Source organism: Laetiporus sulphureus (assembly GCF_001632365.1).
Source record: "Laetiporus sulphureus 93-53 unplaced genomic scaffold LAESUscaffold_46, whole genome shotgun sequence".
In the NCBI taxonomy this organism is placed as follows: domain Eukaryota; kingdom Fungi; phylum Basidiomycota; class Agaricomycetes; order Polyporales; family Laetiporaceae; genus Laetiporus; species Laetiporus sulphureus.
The window spans coordinates 331,958-349,157 of NW_024468555.1; the positions used below are offsets into that span (position 1 = coordinate 331,958).

A 17,200-nucleotide genomic window follows, 5' to 3' on the forward strand; every position below is an offset into this window, starting at 1 on the left:
GCCTCGTTATCTTATCTCATTAGGTCACGTGACTTCTTGTGCGACGAGAAATGGTGAAAAATAATATGCTCCTTAATAGCATTTGTTCCTATAATGACTTGTCAGGTAAAACCGTGACAGATTTTGAGCACGGAGACCTAGTCTTGGTTCGGCATATGCAGATCGAGAAAGCACTCAATCGGAAAATGAGACTGCACTATATTGGGCTCTATATTGTGATGTTTCACAATCGGGGAGGAGCATACGTGCTCTGCGAGTTGGATGGAGCAGTATTGGATCGGCCGATTGCAGCATTTAGGGTGATACCATTCGCAGCAAGAAAGAAGATCGCGATCGCAGAAGAAATGTTGGACACATCGGAAACCAGATTGAAGGAGATGCTCCAGTCGGACAACCAAGGAGAAAAGGAACTGGATGAAAGACCAGAAGATGAGGAGTCAGGAAATGAAGACGAAGGACAGCAAGACCAGTACGATGCAAATGAGTTGGAATAAACAAGCATAGGGATTCGAACTAATTATTCAATTGTATATAGGCAAGGACTCAGCTATGGACTCAGGAGACTCAAAAACTTGGACAAGACTCATATTTTGCGACATCTCGCTTAATGATTCACTCAGGAAAACTCGCGCAAGGTTTTTCGACACACGGTTTATTCAAGCAGGCTAACTAATACATTTGCTCCACATGTGCGGAGGAGGAGAGATCACAACAGAGATATGAAAGACTATGTGGACAGCCTGCTTTGCATCACCCCAGCCCAAGCCCAGCGCACCAACGATATCATGACTTGCGAGCCCTCAAGGTGCAATTCTTTGCAAGGAGGCTGCTGCGAGAGCTCAATCATCTGCTCGAGTTGCGTACTGGCTGCAGAAGGCTCGATGGTGGCTGGCGAAGCACAAGTCAGTTCTAACTTCACGGCCACATTCTTGGAGGAGCCCTTTGCACGAGCTTTGCCTTTCGACGAGTGCGGCTTGAGGACCTTGGTCGATGGGACAACGATGGTGCCAGCATGGAAGTGCTGCATCATGATGTCATCCAGGTCAGAGTCATCGAAGCGAGGATGCTTGGAAGGCCTGTTAAAATGACCTAAAGAAACCATTAGCAAGGAAGTAATGATGCAGAAAGGAACATACCATGTGGCAGTGAAGGAATCACCAGCTTACGACGAGAAGGCCCAGCAGTGCCCTTCTTTTGCTTGACGGTCACAACCTCGGATGCACCTTCAGCGTCAGACTCAACATTGGGCTCGGGCATGTTGGGTAAGATATGGGTCAGACCTGGAGGGAGGTCAGTTAGCCAGGAACAAAACGAGAAAGGAGGGAGGCCTATGAAGGCGTGGGGCCAGAGCAATCACAGTCTCATATTCATCAATTGATGTGTCCAGCGGAAGCTCGAGCTCCACAGTGTAATCACTGCCAGCAGTGTTCGCATCATGCATCTGCTCATCGTAGTCACCCTGGTGACTGGAAGCCTTCGCAATCATGGAAGCATCCAGCATCTTGGGCAGGGGCCAGTCCTTCTGATGGTACAGCATCTTTAGCGAAAGCCATCCGTCGGCATCGTCAATGTCAGGAACCGTATTGTGCATTCACCACTTGCAAGCCTTGTGGTCATGGTGACATTTGCTGCATTTAGGACAGAACTCGCTTAGCGTGCAAGTACGAGACACCTTGTTGGAAAGAAGGCAATAGTGATACTGGAAAAAGGAGTTAGTGATGGAAAAGGGTGAGAAAGGCAAGCACTTACCAAGCAAGCGATAGACAGCTTCTGCCAAGCTGGGAGATACTCTGGGGGGAGGAAGTGATTGTGAAAGGTGCACACAGGCATGTGCACATACTGGTCCTCTGAGGTTGTAGTCATTCTGGAAGCTTTGAAGAACTTGCGACCGTGACCCTTGCCCTTCTTCGGATGCACTGGAGACAAGTTGGGGATCGTGCCACCAATGAACTCGACCTCATCACTGTCGCTGTCATCCTCATCATTGCTGGAGAGCTCGATGGTCTCAGAGACTGGCACAGAAGGGGGTTGGGTGACCATGGTAGCAAGCAGAATTTCGACCTCCATGGCTGCAGTATCGGAGTCAGAAGGAGGGTCGATAGTGACTGGGTTGGTCACACGAGCCTGGAACTCGAACTTTGGAATGGGAACACCTTGAGCAGCCACAGCCACAACAGAAGCAGCTACCATGGAGGAAGGTGCCAGAAAGGCAGCTGGAAGGGAGTCATCAGCACTGGTGAAAGCGGTCAGAGAGCCGGAGGCCACGACCTCGCCAGTATCGGAAGCAGTATGCATAGAAGCTTCAGTCACTGGAGGAGGGCTCAGTTCCTAGAGAGAGTCAAAGGGTCGCATTAGATGGCAGAGACGGGACCACAGTCTGACCCATGTACCTTGATTGCCGAGAAGGCAGCAGCCCACTCAGGTGAGATCAATTCCTCACACCACGACAGCCATGATGATTGGACAAAGGAGTCAAGATGTGCTTGGGCCTTTTGGCAAAACCGGGCATAGTGCATTTGCGACACTGAGTCCGAGAAAGCGTGAAGATTATGCTAGCGGAGGGAGTGAGTTAGCCAGCAATGAGTGTGATGGAGCATTCACTTACCAGAGCAGAAAGGAACTTGCGTATAAGGAATTCAAAATCCATGGCTGGATCAAGAGGCTCTGCCTCACGCAACACCTCCCAAGCAGAATACACGACCCCCATGATGGCGTTCTTTGCGTCCGTCGCCTAGGTGTCAAGGAGAGAAATTAGCACTGCGAAAAGCCAAAGGGTCTGAAAAGACAAGCATACCTTGCATGGAGAAGTGACTGGAGTTGCAGGACGTTGAGAGGATGATGGGGTAGCGGGATCGCCCATCAAGGAGCTGAGAGATCGAGGTAGAGGGGGAGATGAGTTAGGTGCCATTGCAGAAAAATTGAACTGACCAAGCTCGGACACGTGAACGCGTCATTAAAACCTCATGGTATCATCCTCTACCACGTGGTAGAGCCAGTCAGCTTTCTCAAGAAGCCAGTTCGAGTGACTCAGGCAGGACTTCTGTTGCGGGACTGTACCACGAGCCAACTCCGATCGAAGCCACCCAAAACAATGGATTCACAGTACAGCGTCAGAAACGAATGCAGTCAGACTATTGTACACGAGCAAGCGGAGTACACGAAGGACAAATCGAGATGGGTCTAGACTACGTGGCTTTCTCATTCGCAGCCAGAAAGGATTTCAAGAACTGGAGATGCTCGCTAATGCGAGTCGCCTCCACTACCAGTCGCGTGCACTCCTGCATAAAGATCTCGACAAGCAAAGTGCTGGGAACATCCAGTCCATGAACCTCATCAAAAATTCACTCAGTATCAACAAGTGATTTGGCGCCTGCGAGTGCAAAAGGAGTGGAGTCAGGACGGCAGCATTTTCGATCAAGAAAAAGAAGGCATACTGGAGGGAGATTGGACAAATGAGCACTTGAGATGCGACACTCAGCAGTGAATGCAAGCCTGCCCACTGTGCTCGGAAGACATAATCATGCAATCGCCATCCATCAAGCACTTAGAGCACTGGTGGCAGAAACATAAGTGATGTGCAGGCGGTGAAAAGCGAATGAACGTACCTTGGTATGCAGCCACGGCTTTCCAAAGCTCAAGAACATGATTTGCATGTGCTTTGGGAGGGCATGGATGGCAGCATAGTACTCGCACAGCATATCTGACTCGGAAGACTTGGTGGTGACCGCAGATGACACCACACTCACAACGGACGCCAAATGCGACTGAACTCACGGAGTCACTGCAGCAACTTCAGGTTCGCACTTGACCATGTCCTGAAGAATCTCCACCATAGCACAAGACACAGTGGAAGAAGAAGGAACGTGTCAGCTATCATAGTCTATCCACCAGCAGCCAATCGGGATGGTCTGCCCAAGGAATGTACGGTCACACCGATCCACGAAAACGTCATTTGCCGTGAACGCCATTAGAAAGCGATCACAAGCAAGGTCGCAACCTTCAGGGAACTTGTCAAAATTGACATGGTCTGCAGCCTCGATGATCTCCCGCATGATCTCAGTCATCACAGCAGATGAACGAATCGGGTCAGCGGTGCCGACAGCCTCGAAATAACATCTCAGGGTGGAAGGAACCATGGCTGGGATCCAATCAAAGTCGGGGCTCGCATTCAGCATGAGCCAGTCATACACTGAATTGACCTCATGCAGCAAACTCTCGGCATGGTCTGGATAGTCATAGGTCATGTGTAACTGGAAGGCTACAGCGTTAACCATCAGAATGCAGATTGCAACATGAAATACTCACCTCGTAAGCAGAAAATGATGTGGCCCAGCCCTGTCAGACCAATGCATGAGCATCAGGAGTGGGCGATGCAAACACGAGATTATCGAGGTGCTGCAGTAGCAAAATGCAAGCACTGTCAATGGGGTAGACACTGCGAGTGCAAGCTGCAAGGCTGAAGACACCGTCGGTGTGGGACATAGTGGCGAAAGACTGGGAACTGACAGCGAGGTTGTGCTATCTAAAGTACACAAGCCTGACAGACTGAGGACAGTCCAGATCTCAGAATAGGGGAGGTGATATGCACCAAGATATTCTGCGATTGGAAAATGCCAGAAACTGCGTCCGACTGCCGCACAATCGAATAGTGAGTCGCCACGATCTGGAAAGACAAACACTGAGCTGGAGCAGTCCAGAGTGGGCAAAGAAGACTTTACTGACAGCCTGGGAACATGGAACCACATGAAGGGGTCAGAAGGTGAACATGAGGCATGGAAAGGACGAGCGAGCCACGAGGAAGCATAGCCGATTACAAGATGCAGCACAAGAACGTGACCAGTTAGGCAACTTAGAAATGAACAAGTGCACTAACCAAATGAATGATAGGGTAGTGGACTGATGGACCCTGACAGGGCCGGACTTCTAGTTCCCCAACTGTATGATACGGAGAGGGGGCAGGGACAAGCTTTGCGACAGGTTTCAATGGATCGAAAACATAATGTATGATCAGAAACACATTTCAGCGACTTAGCTGGCTCATTTCCGATCCACTATATAATCTACACTGTACATAGGAATAACAAGAGAGTTTTTGACGGAGTTCCCCATGCAGCAGTGCTCAGTTCTCATCTTGTCTACGCTAGAGCATCGTGCCCGACTACGTCTATGTCTATTGCGATCATGTTCTACATCTCTGGAATTCTCGACACTGAGATAGGCAGCACTCTCAGCAGTGGCCTCTAGCTCAACTCGGGTTTCAGCCAGATAAGCCACATTATTGCATTCTCGTATCTCACACCATCACATTTTGCTCGCATGCCACCAGTCACGAGTCTCAACCCAGGATTCCATCCTCATCAGATCCCGTAGCCTCGCTAGTGCCCAGCAGTTCATCGTCGGTGCTCGTTCCAGTCAGAAGCACTTAGAGCTTCATCGTCGATGCTTCACCCAGTTCAGAGGCAGTTAGGGGTTGCTCGTCGGCGCTTCACCCAGTTCGGAGGCTATTAGGGCTTCATCATCGGTGCTTGACCAGCACTTTCCAGATATAGCAGGTCCTCGTGCCACAGTCCAGACCTTCAGCCACCACAGTTCATGAGTACAGAAGTTGCCAGTCACATTCTACACCCACACACCCCCGCATTCCAGCTTTCGACTGTTTCCCGGTTGGAGGCATCCATACAGTCAAGTCCGACACTCACCGATCCAGAACCGTTGACCAATGTGACTCCATGTCAAGCAACACAGCTGAACGACTCGTGGCCGCCTGTCACTGCATTATCATCTGAAGTTTCCTGTGACCATAGCCCAAAGGCACCACAGACGGACAGAGCCCCAGTTCACCTTCCACCAGTAGGGGTTTGGTTAGAAGCGCTGCTCACGGCCAGGACATGGTTGAGCATATCACCATATGGGAAGCCCAGAAGACATGTCTGAGGCCAACGAGCTCAGTCAATAACCAGGTAGGACCTTGGGCCTAGATGAAGTAGAAGGATAAGAGACGAATGAATGCAGCGGCCGACAGAACAAAACAGCAAGCATGGGGAAGGCAATTAGGCACAGAAGTGGAGCATTTCCTTCTGACATGTTTCGGGTTCCTGAAACGTGTTTTGAACTTACGCTTGGCATTCAGAAGACATTTTAAACAGTTACCATAGTAATGGGCTGTTCGGCAATGAACAATCTGTCGTAGTATATAAACCTGGCTGCAATGTGCGATAAGGGACAATCAGGAGAGAGGGGACTCTCTCGTTCTCATCCCAGTCTATCTACTCTACTCTACACATTTCAATCCTGATCTCATCAGAATGCTATACTAAGCATTACTACCTGCTGACCATCAACGAACTCTGTATTTACAAAGAACATGATTGTGAGGCCTCCGTACCATAAGTCTAGGGATATAAGCAATCACTTAAACTCAGTACAGTCATCTCAATCTGTCTCGTCAGTTAACAAGGCATCTATAGAAAGCAAGAGAAATTTCAGCAGTGCTTTGCAGAAAAGAACGAGTCTCATGGACATACGAAGTGGATGAATGCCACAAAAGTTTCAAGCATAGGACGAAGACTACCGAGTTAGGGCATCTCTTCCCATGAGCACAAGTTAAGTGCCCAAAGACAGCATCTGCGAACAATTTGTTAGCACCATACACCACCTGCGATCAATTCAAAGCACTCAGCTGACCTAACATGGGACACCCATTCCCCAAAACAGTACCACACACATGGACAGAGCAAACACGTTGTCAGTCTAGCCATCAGGTCAGTCAACTGAACAGAACCTTCTGTAATGCACCTATCAGTCGCATCCATTTAACGGTACTTCCGTTACTGCATCACCATGAACCACACACCATCAATATGTCCCCTGAGCCAGTCGCAAGAAACCTGCAGGCCTCGCACCCTTCAAGAGAGAGTCATCTCCCTGTACCATCATGCCCATCAGAGACAGAGCAGAGTGGCTGATACTCACCTCACTCCGCAACGAAGCCAATGGTACTGCCTGACCACGGACCATAGGGAGGTGGCATACAAGCATATCAACGTGTGTGTCTTCTCAAGTGTCTAACAGAGCATGGCACACGTTATAATGCATCAAATTTGATATCTTCATGATGGCTGCATACAGTTTGTAATAACATTTTTTCACGAATCATACTGACGATATTGCTCTGGCCCAAATGACCTCTATTCCTTGCCACGAATTTCACCCTCATTCATCAATGCATCCATTAGCTTCATAATAATTTGCATGCCTTGAAGGAAAGAGGCATCATCAACCAGTGCATTCAAACCACTTTGCACAACATGATAAGTGGCATTACGCAACTGAGGACATTTTACAACTTACATGTTTAACTTGCTCAACGAATGCTCCTGCATTGTCAAGGCCCAAGATTGCATCATACATGCCAAGCACATCTGAGCTAGCAGATATGTAATCGTTATTGTTATTTTGTACTTGTCGTTGCTTTGTTGACGATGACTGCAGCACATTTGTAGCCAGATGAGATTCCTCCTCTTCATCAATATCGTCTATTGCAGGGTATAAGAATGTGCAATCACGGAATGAGGTCTGCTTACCACTTCCTGCTGCCATTCACTTGCACTTTGCACTATATTCCTGATGAGCATTTTTTCTTTTCTCTCAAGCACAGTTATGCTGATTCTTCAATGCACAGAAGCGCAGGTGATCAGGACAAATTTCTTGCAAACAGTGATTCTGGATGACCTTAACGCTGCTCGCTTTGTCATTCAATCATTGATTAAGGTTGTACTTTTATCTTCAGAAATCTAGGCTGAGCTTACATTCTATTACATGCAGTTGAAGAATAGCGATACACTTGTGGTTTATCTGGCATCACCATGCATAGCTTCAGCTCAAGCCATTCAATATGCAGTTCCTGGCTGTTTCATTCATGTAAAATTGATCAAACTGGTCCCAACTAATAGCACAGATGCTCACATATGACGTGAGAGATTTGAATAAAGCTTCCACTATTTCTCCATTTAATCAGGTGTGTGCATCCACTCTTGACACTTGATACATTTCTGCAACTTCTATATTGTGATCAGTAAAAGTGGTTGGATGAATCTCAAGTATGAACAACTTACATTTCAGTATTCTTGCATTTGTCGCAGTTCTAGCTCAGGATCAACGATATAGTGTGCAAACTTGGCACAAAGAAGATCAACGTTAACTTCTCCTTTTTCATTACTTGGATGTTCAGCCTCATCAAATGGACGATCTGTGAGCCTCACATTCTTTGGCACTTTAAACACCCATCCTTCATCCACATCAGTGTGTGAGGAATCACGCCCTCCCTGAGTACGTTCCACCATCACCTGCTGTTCCTTCCCTGACATATGGCCAGCAGCAAAGTGCAATGAAAGCTTCAGTGACTCTATATCTTTCAGTATGATCACATTGCTGTCATCATCATCATCAGCATTGCTTAACACAATTGTCGTGCTTCCATCCTCTTGTGTCTCTCTGTGTGAATCTGAATCTTCTGTATTGTCTTCTTCTGATGATAAGAAGTTGACCTCCTTCTCCACATTGTCCCCTTCATCCTCTGCAGATGGTGCTGCATGCAAGTTGGCACTGTGGGTCATCAGTGCAATATGGCTCTCTGTTTCTGATTCAACATCACTTTAATTTCAGCCAACATGACGTAATTGCTGTGAACACATACATGACTTGTCTGCAGCATAGGTCCTTGCATTTACAAGCATGTGCGAGGGCTTCTACAAGATGGCTATTGCTTTGTTGCGGGCCTGCACAGTGTCCTGTTTGGACTCCTTTACCAAAGCATCGACAACAGCGGTTCAGTTCTTTTCATGCTCAAACTTTCTCATCTTCATTTTTTTGATGTCTTGATACTCCTTCAGGGTAGCAAGAAATGCCTTTGCCATCTGATTTGCTATGTCAATTAATTTGACTATTCAATATGATGTGTACACACCTCTATTTGCTGCTCAATAGTAATGCCAGGACATAGAGGAATGTCTGCCACAATGCACTTCACACGTCGCTTGTCGCATGTCATACGAGTCTTGTATGTGTGAGCCCTTTCATCGTGTATACTGTAGATCTTTTCCCATGCATCAGCAACCTCTTTCGCATGCTCCACCAGCATCTCATCGTGCTGATTATATAATTGTCAGTTAATGAGCACGCATACATCCTTGTGCTGTTGCGTACCATAATCTCTTCTCGTTCTTCCCTATTCAACTTCAATCTTGTACCTCCAAGAGAAGTCTTCTGCTCGCCTTCTTGCTTTTCACTGTTGTGGAGAATTTGGCATGCAACCAGACATTTAACAGCAGCAGTCACAAAGCAGTGTTGCTTCTCAGTTGCCTGCCACATATGATTTAGATATCCTATCATCACCTTACTTTCATTTCTGATTACATACCTTAGCCACCTCACTGTTCAACATCTCCAACTCACCCAGTCGAATTGCCACAACAGGAACATATTCAGAACCTCTTGAATAGTGCTTGTGCAAGGTTGAATTCTGGCTTGCATCATGCCCTAGGAGGTTCGCAGAAAACTCATAGCCCATCTTCAGTCCAAACTAATGTAAAAATATGAGTATCATGCATATATGCTAATGTAGCACACATACATCATTGCTGACCTCATGATGGAAAGCATATGCTCCTGCTCGAGGTAGATGAGCATTTTCACACAAGTTGCCCAACTGCTGTGATATGGCTGCTGCACTGTGTGACTGCATGCTGTCAGAAACTTCACATCTGCTGCCAGGATCCATCTCCATGAAGCTATGCAGATTGGACATCAGCATCAAGTACCATCTGTTATTCGTATTCTTACATTGGCTGGTCTAACATTTCATGCCTTATTTGTATCTCAGCTTGATTTCCCATAAGCAGTTCATCCAGCATCTTCATGAAAGTGAGCATATTCAGAATTATTCAACATGTTCATCATGCTTACCTTGTAATGGAATGCATGTCGAAGGAACAAGTACCATAGTGCAAGGTCAAATGGAACATTGTACCAATGCATTATTGTCACGAATCACTCAGGAATATCCTCTGAACACAAGCTAATGTGTCAGCATCAATGTGATCCTGACTAGACATGAATTACCTCTAACATCCAGAACCAACTCAGGGAGGTCAAACATGATATGTCGACTGAGAGGGTGGTGGCAGGATAATGACTCTCACGAGTTAACTACAAGCAGGCCCTTAGTTGGGTGGCCTGAAGTCCCATGTCAGATGGTCATTGACCTGGATCACTAGCCAGTCCCTCCAGGACTCAGAGAAAGAGTGAGCCCCAGGTGGGGAAGTATGATAGAACTGGGGATCTACTCTCAGTTGGTAGCAATATATATACAAGCAGGGAAGTACCCCGATATACCATCTATCCTACTTACTATTATAATACATATGTGTACTAGGAACCCTAATATAGCATTATTTAGATCCAGGACCCCTAACACTGGGTATGGACCTACAGATTGAGCCATGTGGGAACCTTACCTTTGAGCACACATACAGCGAGGTGCTGCACCAAATACCTTCTAATGGTGCTGCTCTATTGTGGTGACCTATTGCACTTATGATCTAAATATAACTACGTGTATCTATTGGACCATGCCTTGTGGTGTGAGTACCCTTGACTGAGGAATTCCAAGATATCTCCATCTGGGATTCTGATCTGTCAATACTTATCCCCATCTGTTGGTGAAACACCTGACAGTGCTCCAGTTATCAACTTGATATTGGCCAAGACTAATAGAAGGAATGCTGCACATTCTTAGCCCAGCTTCTATCTTATCAAGTTGGTCCAGATCTAAGACTGCGGAGGAGTCATTATGACTCGAGTCAGGCTAAAGGCCTGATCCATGGATCTGAGCTGCACGTGATGTGTGCTTTAGACATTCTGGACTCCTGACATCATAGGTGTATGTGATGTGTACGTCGAGTGATGCATGTGAATGATTCAGATGTTCTATCTTGATATAGCTCTGGAATGGCCCAGACTTAATAACACAACCTTATTGAGGATCCTATTCAGGGACCAGGTTGTCGCATATGCTAAGTCTATTGAGGAGCCGTTCCATCGTATCTTCAGGATATTGATAGCGTAGACTGCCATAACCTGATCCTTTAACAGGTCTCTGATGAGACTAGCTTTAGGTTTGATGGTTTAGTCTTATAGACACTATGAGATCTATCTCAATGACTATTATAGGTTGCAATATAGGTGACTAGTCAATTGATCTCTGGTTGATCTCGATAAGTCACATGCTGATACAATCTATTGGAGGACTCAATGGTTCCCTTGGGAACTATGATCGAGATACGATCCATTGTGTAAGATTATATATGATCAGCACATTTTGTGACACATTCTATTTAAGGGCTTTTATCACAGATTTTCATGCTTTCACTTTGCACGTGACCAAGACATCACATGACATCAGCGCTAGGCTGTCCAGAAAGGAACAAACTGGTACGCGAAGTACTGACAGTCCTAGGCGCCCCGGAGGTCAAGATCTAGTCACATGACATATCACATGATATTCATACATGTGACAAGTGGCACAGGTATTAGGTAAGCTTAACTTATACAGTAATATCATCTACCCTAGAAGCAATGGTCAGACTTTGGAGGAATCCTACAAGGCATACACACGCCACTGGAGATAGGTCTATAAGGAGATAGTAGTTCACACACTAGAATAGATAGATGCCACGCCACCGGCAATGTAGCCATTACAGGCAATATCATTCCCATGGTCTTACTAAGTAGTTCAGATATCCAGCATATGACACACGTAGTCTGACAAGCAGTGATAGCCAATCAGACAGCATCTATTAGCTAGCAGTTCTGAGGTACTAGAGAACCAGGGATCCCTCCGCTCATATATATAAACTAGAGGTCTGAGATGCATAAGTCCTCCAAACTTATTCTCATCTCTGCTATGCCTATACACACAGTGTTACCAGTGCCCACTTGCAAGGCACTGCTTTACCTTGATGATCTTTGTGCCCATCCACACTTCGACAAACTAGTAGTAAGTGTTTGATCATAAGGTCATAGGCTTAGTCGGTGCTCTGCATCCTAAGTTTGTGATAGAAGAATAAGTCTGACCTTACCTGCCTCGAGCGCTGGCCCAGTGCACCCAATGCAGTGTTGCATCTTTGCATGTCCACCTGCACATTAGTGGTGTTATATCTTCACCTGCCACTCTGGCAGATGCCAACTCTACCCACATAAGCCACGTCAATACTACGTGCAGTGACCTTGGCATTATCTGATGCCCTCGAGTGAGAACTCCAGAAGAGTCCTACGAGCTGCAACTTCCAAGAGTTCAGCCAAGACCAGGTCACATCTCGATGGGAGGTCGATGACCTCGCAACAGCACCTCTGTTTCTACTATATCATCTCCTTCGGTTCGCACGCTGTGACCCCCACAGCATCGTCATTTTTGCTAGGTCCCCAGCACTATCCAGGCATCCCACCTCATGACTGGGCACCGCTGTCAGTGAACCAGCTTCAAGCTACCTATGCTGAGACTCCCACAGAGTCTCACTATATCTATTCTCTCGCTATCTCCATCGTATCCACTCAGCGTGTTGAAGGCACCCTTTGACAAATTCACCTATTCCTTATCAAGCGATATTATCATCAGCTTGATGACCATGACATCCTTGTCATCGAGCATCTTATAGCCAAGCTCAAGGACCTCCGCAATGACATCGCAGAATTCAAGCTTCCATTCGTACACCAACACGTAGTGCACAATTTTTGCAACTACATTCAAGAAAGGAAGCATCAGGGAGGAGCAGCTCACAATATCATACAAGATATTATCACGAAATATCGTCTAGGAATACAGGTCACAGGGTGACCTTTGCTGTAGTCACGAATATTTTGTATATGTCTTCATCTGGTGATTCAAACAATCTTGAAAACTTCGAGCATCTCAGTCCGATCAATCACACATTCAATTTTCTTTAATATTCCATACCCCGTGGTCTTCAGGAGAGGGCAGGCGAAGTGTTCGCTACATACGAGGACACGTTTCACATCGACTATCACGACGTGTACCACCTATCTGCTCTCCAAATCTATCCTGAATATGACTGGAGAAATATTGTGGTTCATATCTGCTATATCCCAACTGGAACTGAAGAACTGGACCTGAGTCTTGTAGAAGCTTATAATAGCTTCGTCGATTGGCTCGAAGAAGTCGAGCGTCTTTGCAAAATTCATCATAATCATCAGTGGTCAGCAGTCAGGGACAAAACTAGGTTCCTGTGGCAACCTTTTGTCAAGGTTATATTCAATGATATTTGGTTGCTTCATCACAGTCGGGCAAACCGGCAAATCATTCAAGCAGCCACGATCGCAAATCGTCACCTTGTTGAATTTGAAGAACATCTACGGAAGATAGAGGAAGAATTTTAGGAAAAGATGACGATCCCCACTGCACATGATCCCAGTTTCTCTCATGCTCCATCTCCGGAGCTTCCTGCATGTCTCAATATTATATTACAATCTCCAAACTGAATTATTCCTCAAGCTCTCGCAGACACGGCACCCCCCGATGCGAATATACCCAAAAACGTTAAGAATTGGGTAGTCAACTTAGTCACCAACATGGTAGAACAAATGTGTCAACAAATGGTAGCACGTTATGAGCATCTCATCCAGCAGCAAGTGAGTATTGCTCAACAAAATACCATGAAATTCCACAATCACACGGTATTCCTCGACAATCATCGACAGCAACTTATCACCCAAGTAACTGACTTGGAGAAAATGGTTGCAGCTCTTACAGCAGAAATGAAAGAGCTTGTTGAGGACTACCGCCAAAATATCGAAGCCCAGGTAACCACCTTGGACGAACATGATGTGGAAATTCGCATGACGGTTGATGCACTCAAAAAATGACATGAACGATTATGTACATGGGCAGCATCACAGGGAAGGAAGGCCAGGCAGGGTGGTGACAATGTCGCAGACACGGATGATGACAATGAAGAGCCGTCATTTGGTCGCAAGGGTAAGGGCGTAAAGATTGACCAGCCAGAGAAATATGGCAGCAACAAGGATGGAGTCAATCTCGATGATTGGCTGGAACAAGTCATGCTCTGGTTGAAATATACCAGACATACTAAAGACGAGTCCAAAATTATGTCCACCCTCTTGCTCCTGAAGGGAGGAGCACACAAATCCATGCAACATTGGATCACTGAAATAAATGAAAATAACAAGGCACCAGGAACTTGGGTGGAGTTCATCACTGAGCTCTGCACGGCCTACGAATCAATAGATAAAGACAAAAAGAAGTGAACGGATTTAGAAATTTTTGTCAAGAAGGAACATCGAGACTTCTGAAAGTTCACAGAAGATTTTTGTCCCAAGGCAACAGGTACCAGCTTGTCAGATCAGGACTTGATAGAAAAAATCAAGAAGCATATCCCAGAGAAAACGTGGCTGCTCATGCTGGCAGATGACTAAGGACAAATGACCCAAGAAATGGACCAAGTTCCTTACATTTGCACTCTGGATATTTATGTCACTACAACGAGAAGGCCACCATGCCAAGGTCAAAACCAAGGATCTGAATGCAATGGAGGTTAACACAATGGGGAAGAAGGGAAAGAGTAAATCAGGCAAAGCGTGAAGTGTGCAGGATAACAAGTTGGTTTGTGTCAACAGCAAGAAGAACAAACCAATGTTCTTCAAATCGCCAAAATGCTTTGGCAAATACTGCACCGATTGTTTCAAATTGGACCATGTCAAGAGAGTGATCGAGAAGGAGAAAGGGGCAGCCATGAAAAAGAACGACGACAAGAAGAAGTCAAGGTCGTCCAAGATGCGACAAGTAGCATCGGATTCCGCTTCATCCGATAGTGAAATGGAAATCGATTCTGATGTCCCAAAGAAGCCCAAGAAAAAGAGCTCTTCCTCTAAGACTAAGGGGAAGAGTAGGGAGACAGCTGCACACATCAGCGACTGCAGCATCCACTCAGAAGAAGCATCCGAGTCAGAAGAAGAAGATTTGGCCGAGATCCTCTCAAGGCTCAAATTGTCACAGATTTTCGCCACAAAGTCCGCACATGACTTTTCTCACACCACAGATCACGTGCTTCACCAATATCTCACGCCACTCAGCCACAGACGTGACGCGTAGAGATCAGGTGATAGTCCACATCACATGTTATGGTCCAGACCCGTGGATGATACGGTCGGACCTGTCTATTCCAGGATACAATAGAGGCACCCATTTGGGAACAAAGGGAACAAGGACTATTGTTATACATCGGCCTTCCGCTTCCTATTAGTTTAGCCAGAAGCCTAGATAGGTACGATGTTCACACCGGAGAACAAAAGGGAAACCAAGATAGGCACGATGTGATGTGCACACGCATTACTGCAGCAACCATCAATCTTCCCACTTATTGTTCTACTTCCGGACATCCTATTGTTTCATGTACGGCCATTTGCTTATACCCGTAGATAGGTAGCTTAGGTAAGATAGCCCGCTGTACGTGTATATAAGACCAGCCATGTAGGGGACGAAACCTCAGATTGTTTCTCCTCGTCTACTACCTGTAGCACCCACTGAGCTCACCAGCTCCATCATATATCTCTCACCCTTTCCTGCGTCAGCCAACATTGACCAGTAAGTCAACAGGCTCTTGCGCCACATAGGGTTCAGGGGGATACCTTTGGGATCAGGGGGATCAGGGTGGCACGTTCCACGTGACTGTCCCTTTTTAGTCTTTTTGATCTCTTGTCCGGTGTTACCGTGACATTAGAAACAATCTGACATTTTCTGCGCCCCTGCTTAGTGTCTAACACAAGTGGCCGCGTATTTTCAGCGCAAGCAGTTTCAGCCGTAGCGTGCGGCTTTTTTGACACACATTCCAATCCGATCTCTACCCGGCGTGAGCCTCAGCAAGACTCTGAGCTGCCCAAAGCCTCAAAGCGCAAGGCCACCCCTAGGATCGACCTCGACGCCCACTACAAGCGTCAGGAAACCAACAAGGAGCGTGGAAGGCTCCTCACACTTGCGTCGCTAGGTGCATCGTCCACAGACAGGCAGCGAGCAGCAGCTAGGGTTGTAGATACCACACACATCATAAAGCGCGGAATCATCTGCAAGCCACGCGATCACACCCCACCGCTCGAACGCTACAAGCCCAGAAAGGGACGTCTTACCACTGGTGGTCGCAAGCCGGCACCACCCCCAGAGCTTATCACCTCCAACGCAGTTCCTCCCCCTGTCATTGCTCCCATTCCAACTCGTCCCCTACCCAACTTCATAAAGACAAACACCATCGCACGTCCCATCCGCCCACTCCCTTCCAGAGTCAGGCCGACGATCCACATCGAGACCCTTATGAAGCAGGTGGACGCTACCCGCTTCAGGCTCCAACCCATATTAGGAGCATTCTCATATCGTCTCAAGGACGAGCACCAAGGACCCATCTTTAGCCTCGCCACAGAGCTCGATAAAGTCTGCGCCGACCTACACACAGGGACGCGCACATATACGTTCGTCGAGAAGCAGGTTATCAACAAAGTCTGTCTGGAGATAGGAGGAATCAGTTTCAAGCAGATAGGAAAGGAAGAAAGGCTGCAGGAAATCGCCAAGGCTCTGGTCTTCATCTCGAAAGCGAGATATTTGCACTTTTTGTATTAGTTTACCTATATCACAATGGAGTCAGCCGATCGTGCGCACGCATCCACGTTCAGGCAACGAATGGATGACATTCTTCATACAAACGTCGAGTCAGCACACGACGGAAGTACCCCACGCGCCTCGCAGCGCAATTCACCCGAACCTGCACTAGGACCGCAGGATTCTGCATCACAAGTCGGAGGACCAGCATCCCCGACACCATCACTTGTACCAGCTTATGTCCCACCCATCTGGGAGTTTGAGGGACACCAATTCGAGCACCTAGAAGATGCTCTCAGACAGTCCGCTCCAGGAGAAGTCCCGGAGCACATATGCGAATGGGTAATCGTCACAATGAAGCTCACGGTCACCACTGAAATCGCCAAGGTCTACAATGTGCTCAGAAACAATATGTACGAGCACAAGAAAGCCTTTGAATCGCAGATCCAGAATAACAAGAGTGAGCACCGGTTAAAGGAGGCACTACTCCAAACCGAGAACGGCAAGCTCAAGGACAGGATC

The 17,200-nt window shown here is 46.9% G+C and overlaps 7 protein-coding genes across 7 annotated transcripts; 2 read left to right on the forward strand and 5 right to left on the reverse strand.

Moving 5' to 3' along the window:
- Positions 1-727: 727 nt before the first annotated feature.
- On the reverse strand, positions 728-1,257 carry LAESUDRAFT_762644 (uncharacterized protein; the record flags this gene model as incomplete). Its single annotated transcript, XM_040913131.1, has 2 exons — positions 728-1,089; positions 1,137-1,257. 2 exons carry the CDS (start codon positions 1,255-1,257, stop codon positions 728-730), a joined length of 483 nt encoding a protein of 160 aa, XP_040760499.1.
- A 34-nt stretch (positions 1,258-1,291) lies between these two features.
- LAESUDRAFT_762645 (uncharacterized protein) lies at positions 1,292-2,908 on the reverse strand (the record flags this gene model as incomplete). The annotated part of the gene is made up of 5 exons (XM_040913132.1): positions 1,292-1,522; positions 1,750-2,328; positions 2,391-2,552; positions 2,606-2,731; positions 2,795-2,908. The coding sequence occupies 5 exons, from the start codon at positions 2,906-2,908 to the stop codon at positions 1,292-1,294; spliced, it is 1,212 nt and encodes a 403-aa protein (XP_040760500.1).
- Positions 2,909-3,866: 958 nt separating this feature from the next.
- On the reverse strand, positions 3,867-4,482 carry LAESUDRAFT_762646 (uncharacterized protein; the record flags this gene model as incomplete). Its single annotated transcript, XM_040913133.1, has 3 exons — positions 3,867-4,250; positions 4,306-4,335; positions 4,381-4,482. 3 exons carry the CDS (start codon positions 4,480-4,482, stop codon positions 3,867-3,869), a joined length of 516 nt encoding a protein of 171 aa, XP_040760501.1.
- A 3,635-nt stretch (positions 4,483-8,117) lies between these two features.
- On the reverse strand, positions 8,118-8,615 carry LAESUDRAFT_716744 (uncharacterized protein; the record flags this gene model as incomplete). Its single annotated transcript, XM_040907273.1, has 1 exon — positions 8,118-8,615. The coding sequence occupies one exon, from the start codon at positions 8,613-8,615 to the stop codon at positions 8,118-8,120; it is 498 nt and encodes a 165-aa protein (XP_040760502.1).
- Positions 8,616-8,828: 213 nt separating this feature from the next.
- LAESUDRAFT_716745 (uncharacterized protein) lies at positions 8,829-9,805 on the reverse strand (the record flags this gene model as incomplete). Its single annotated transcript, XM_040907274.1, has 5 exons — positions 8,829-8,915; positions 8,966-9,148; positions 9,205-9,360; positions 9,419-9,580; positions 9,632-9,805. 5 exons carry the CDS (start codon positions 9,803-9,805, stop codon positions 8,829-8,831), a joined length of 762 nt encoding a protein of 253 aa, XP_040760503.1.
- Positions 9,806-13,728: 3,923 nt separating this feature from the next.
- On the forward strand, positions 13,729-14,340 carry LAESUDRAFT_762647 (uncharacterized protein; the record flags this gene model as incomplete). The annotated part of the gene is made up of 2 exons (XM_040913134.1): positions 13,729-13,917; positions 13,972-14,340. The coding sequence occupies 2 exons, from the start codon at positions 13,729-13,731 to the stop codon at positions 14,338-14,340; spliced, it is 558 nt and encodes a 185-aa protein (XP_040760504.1).
- A 385-nt stretch (positions 14,341-14,725) lies between these two features.
- Positions 14,726-16,699, forward strand: LAESUDRAFT_762648 (uncharacterized protein; the record flags this gene model as incomplete). The annotated part of the gene is made up of 2 exons (XM_040913135.1): positions 14,726-15,102; positions 15,859-16,699. 2 exons carry the CDS (start codon positions 14,726-14,728, stop codon positions 16,697-16,699), a joined length of 1,218 nt encoding a protein of 405 aa, XP_040760505.1.
- Positions 16,700-17,200: the final 501 nt, after the last annotated feature.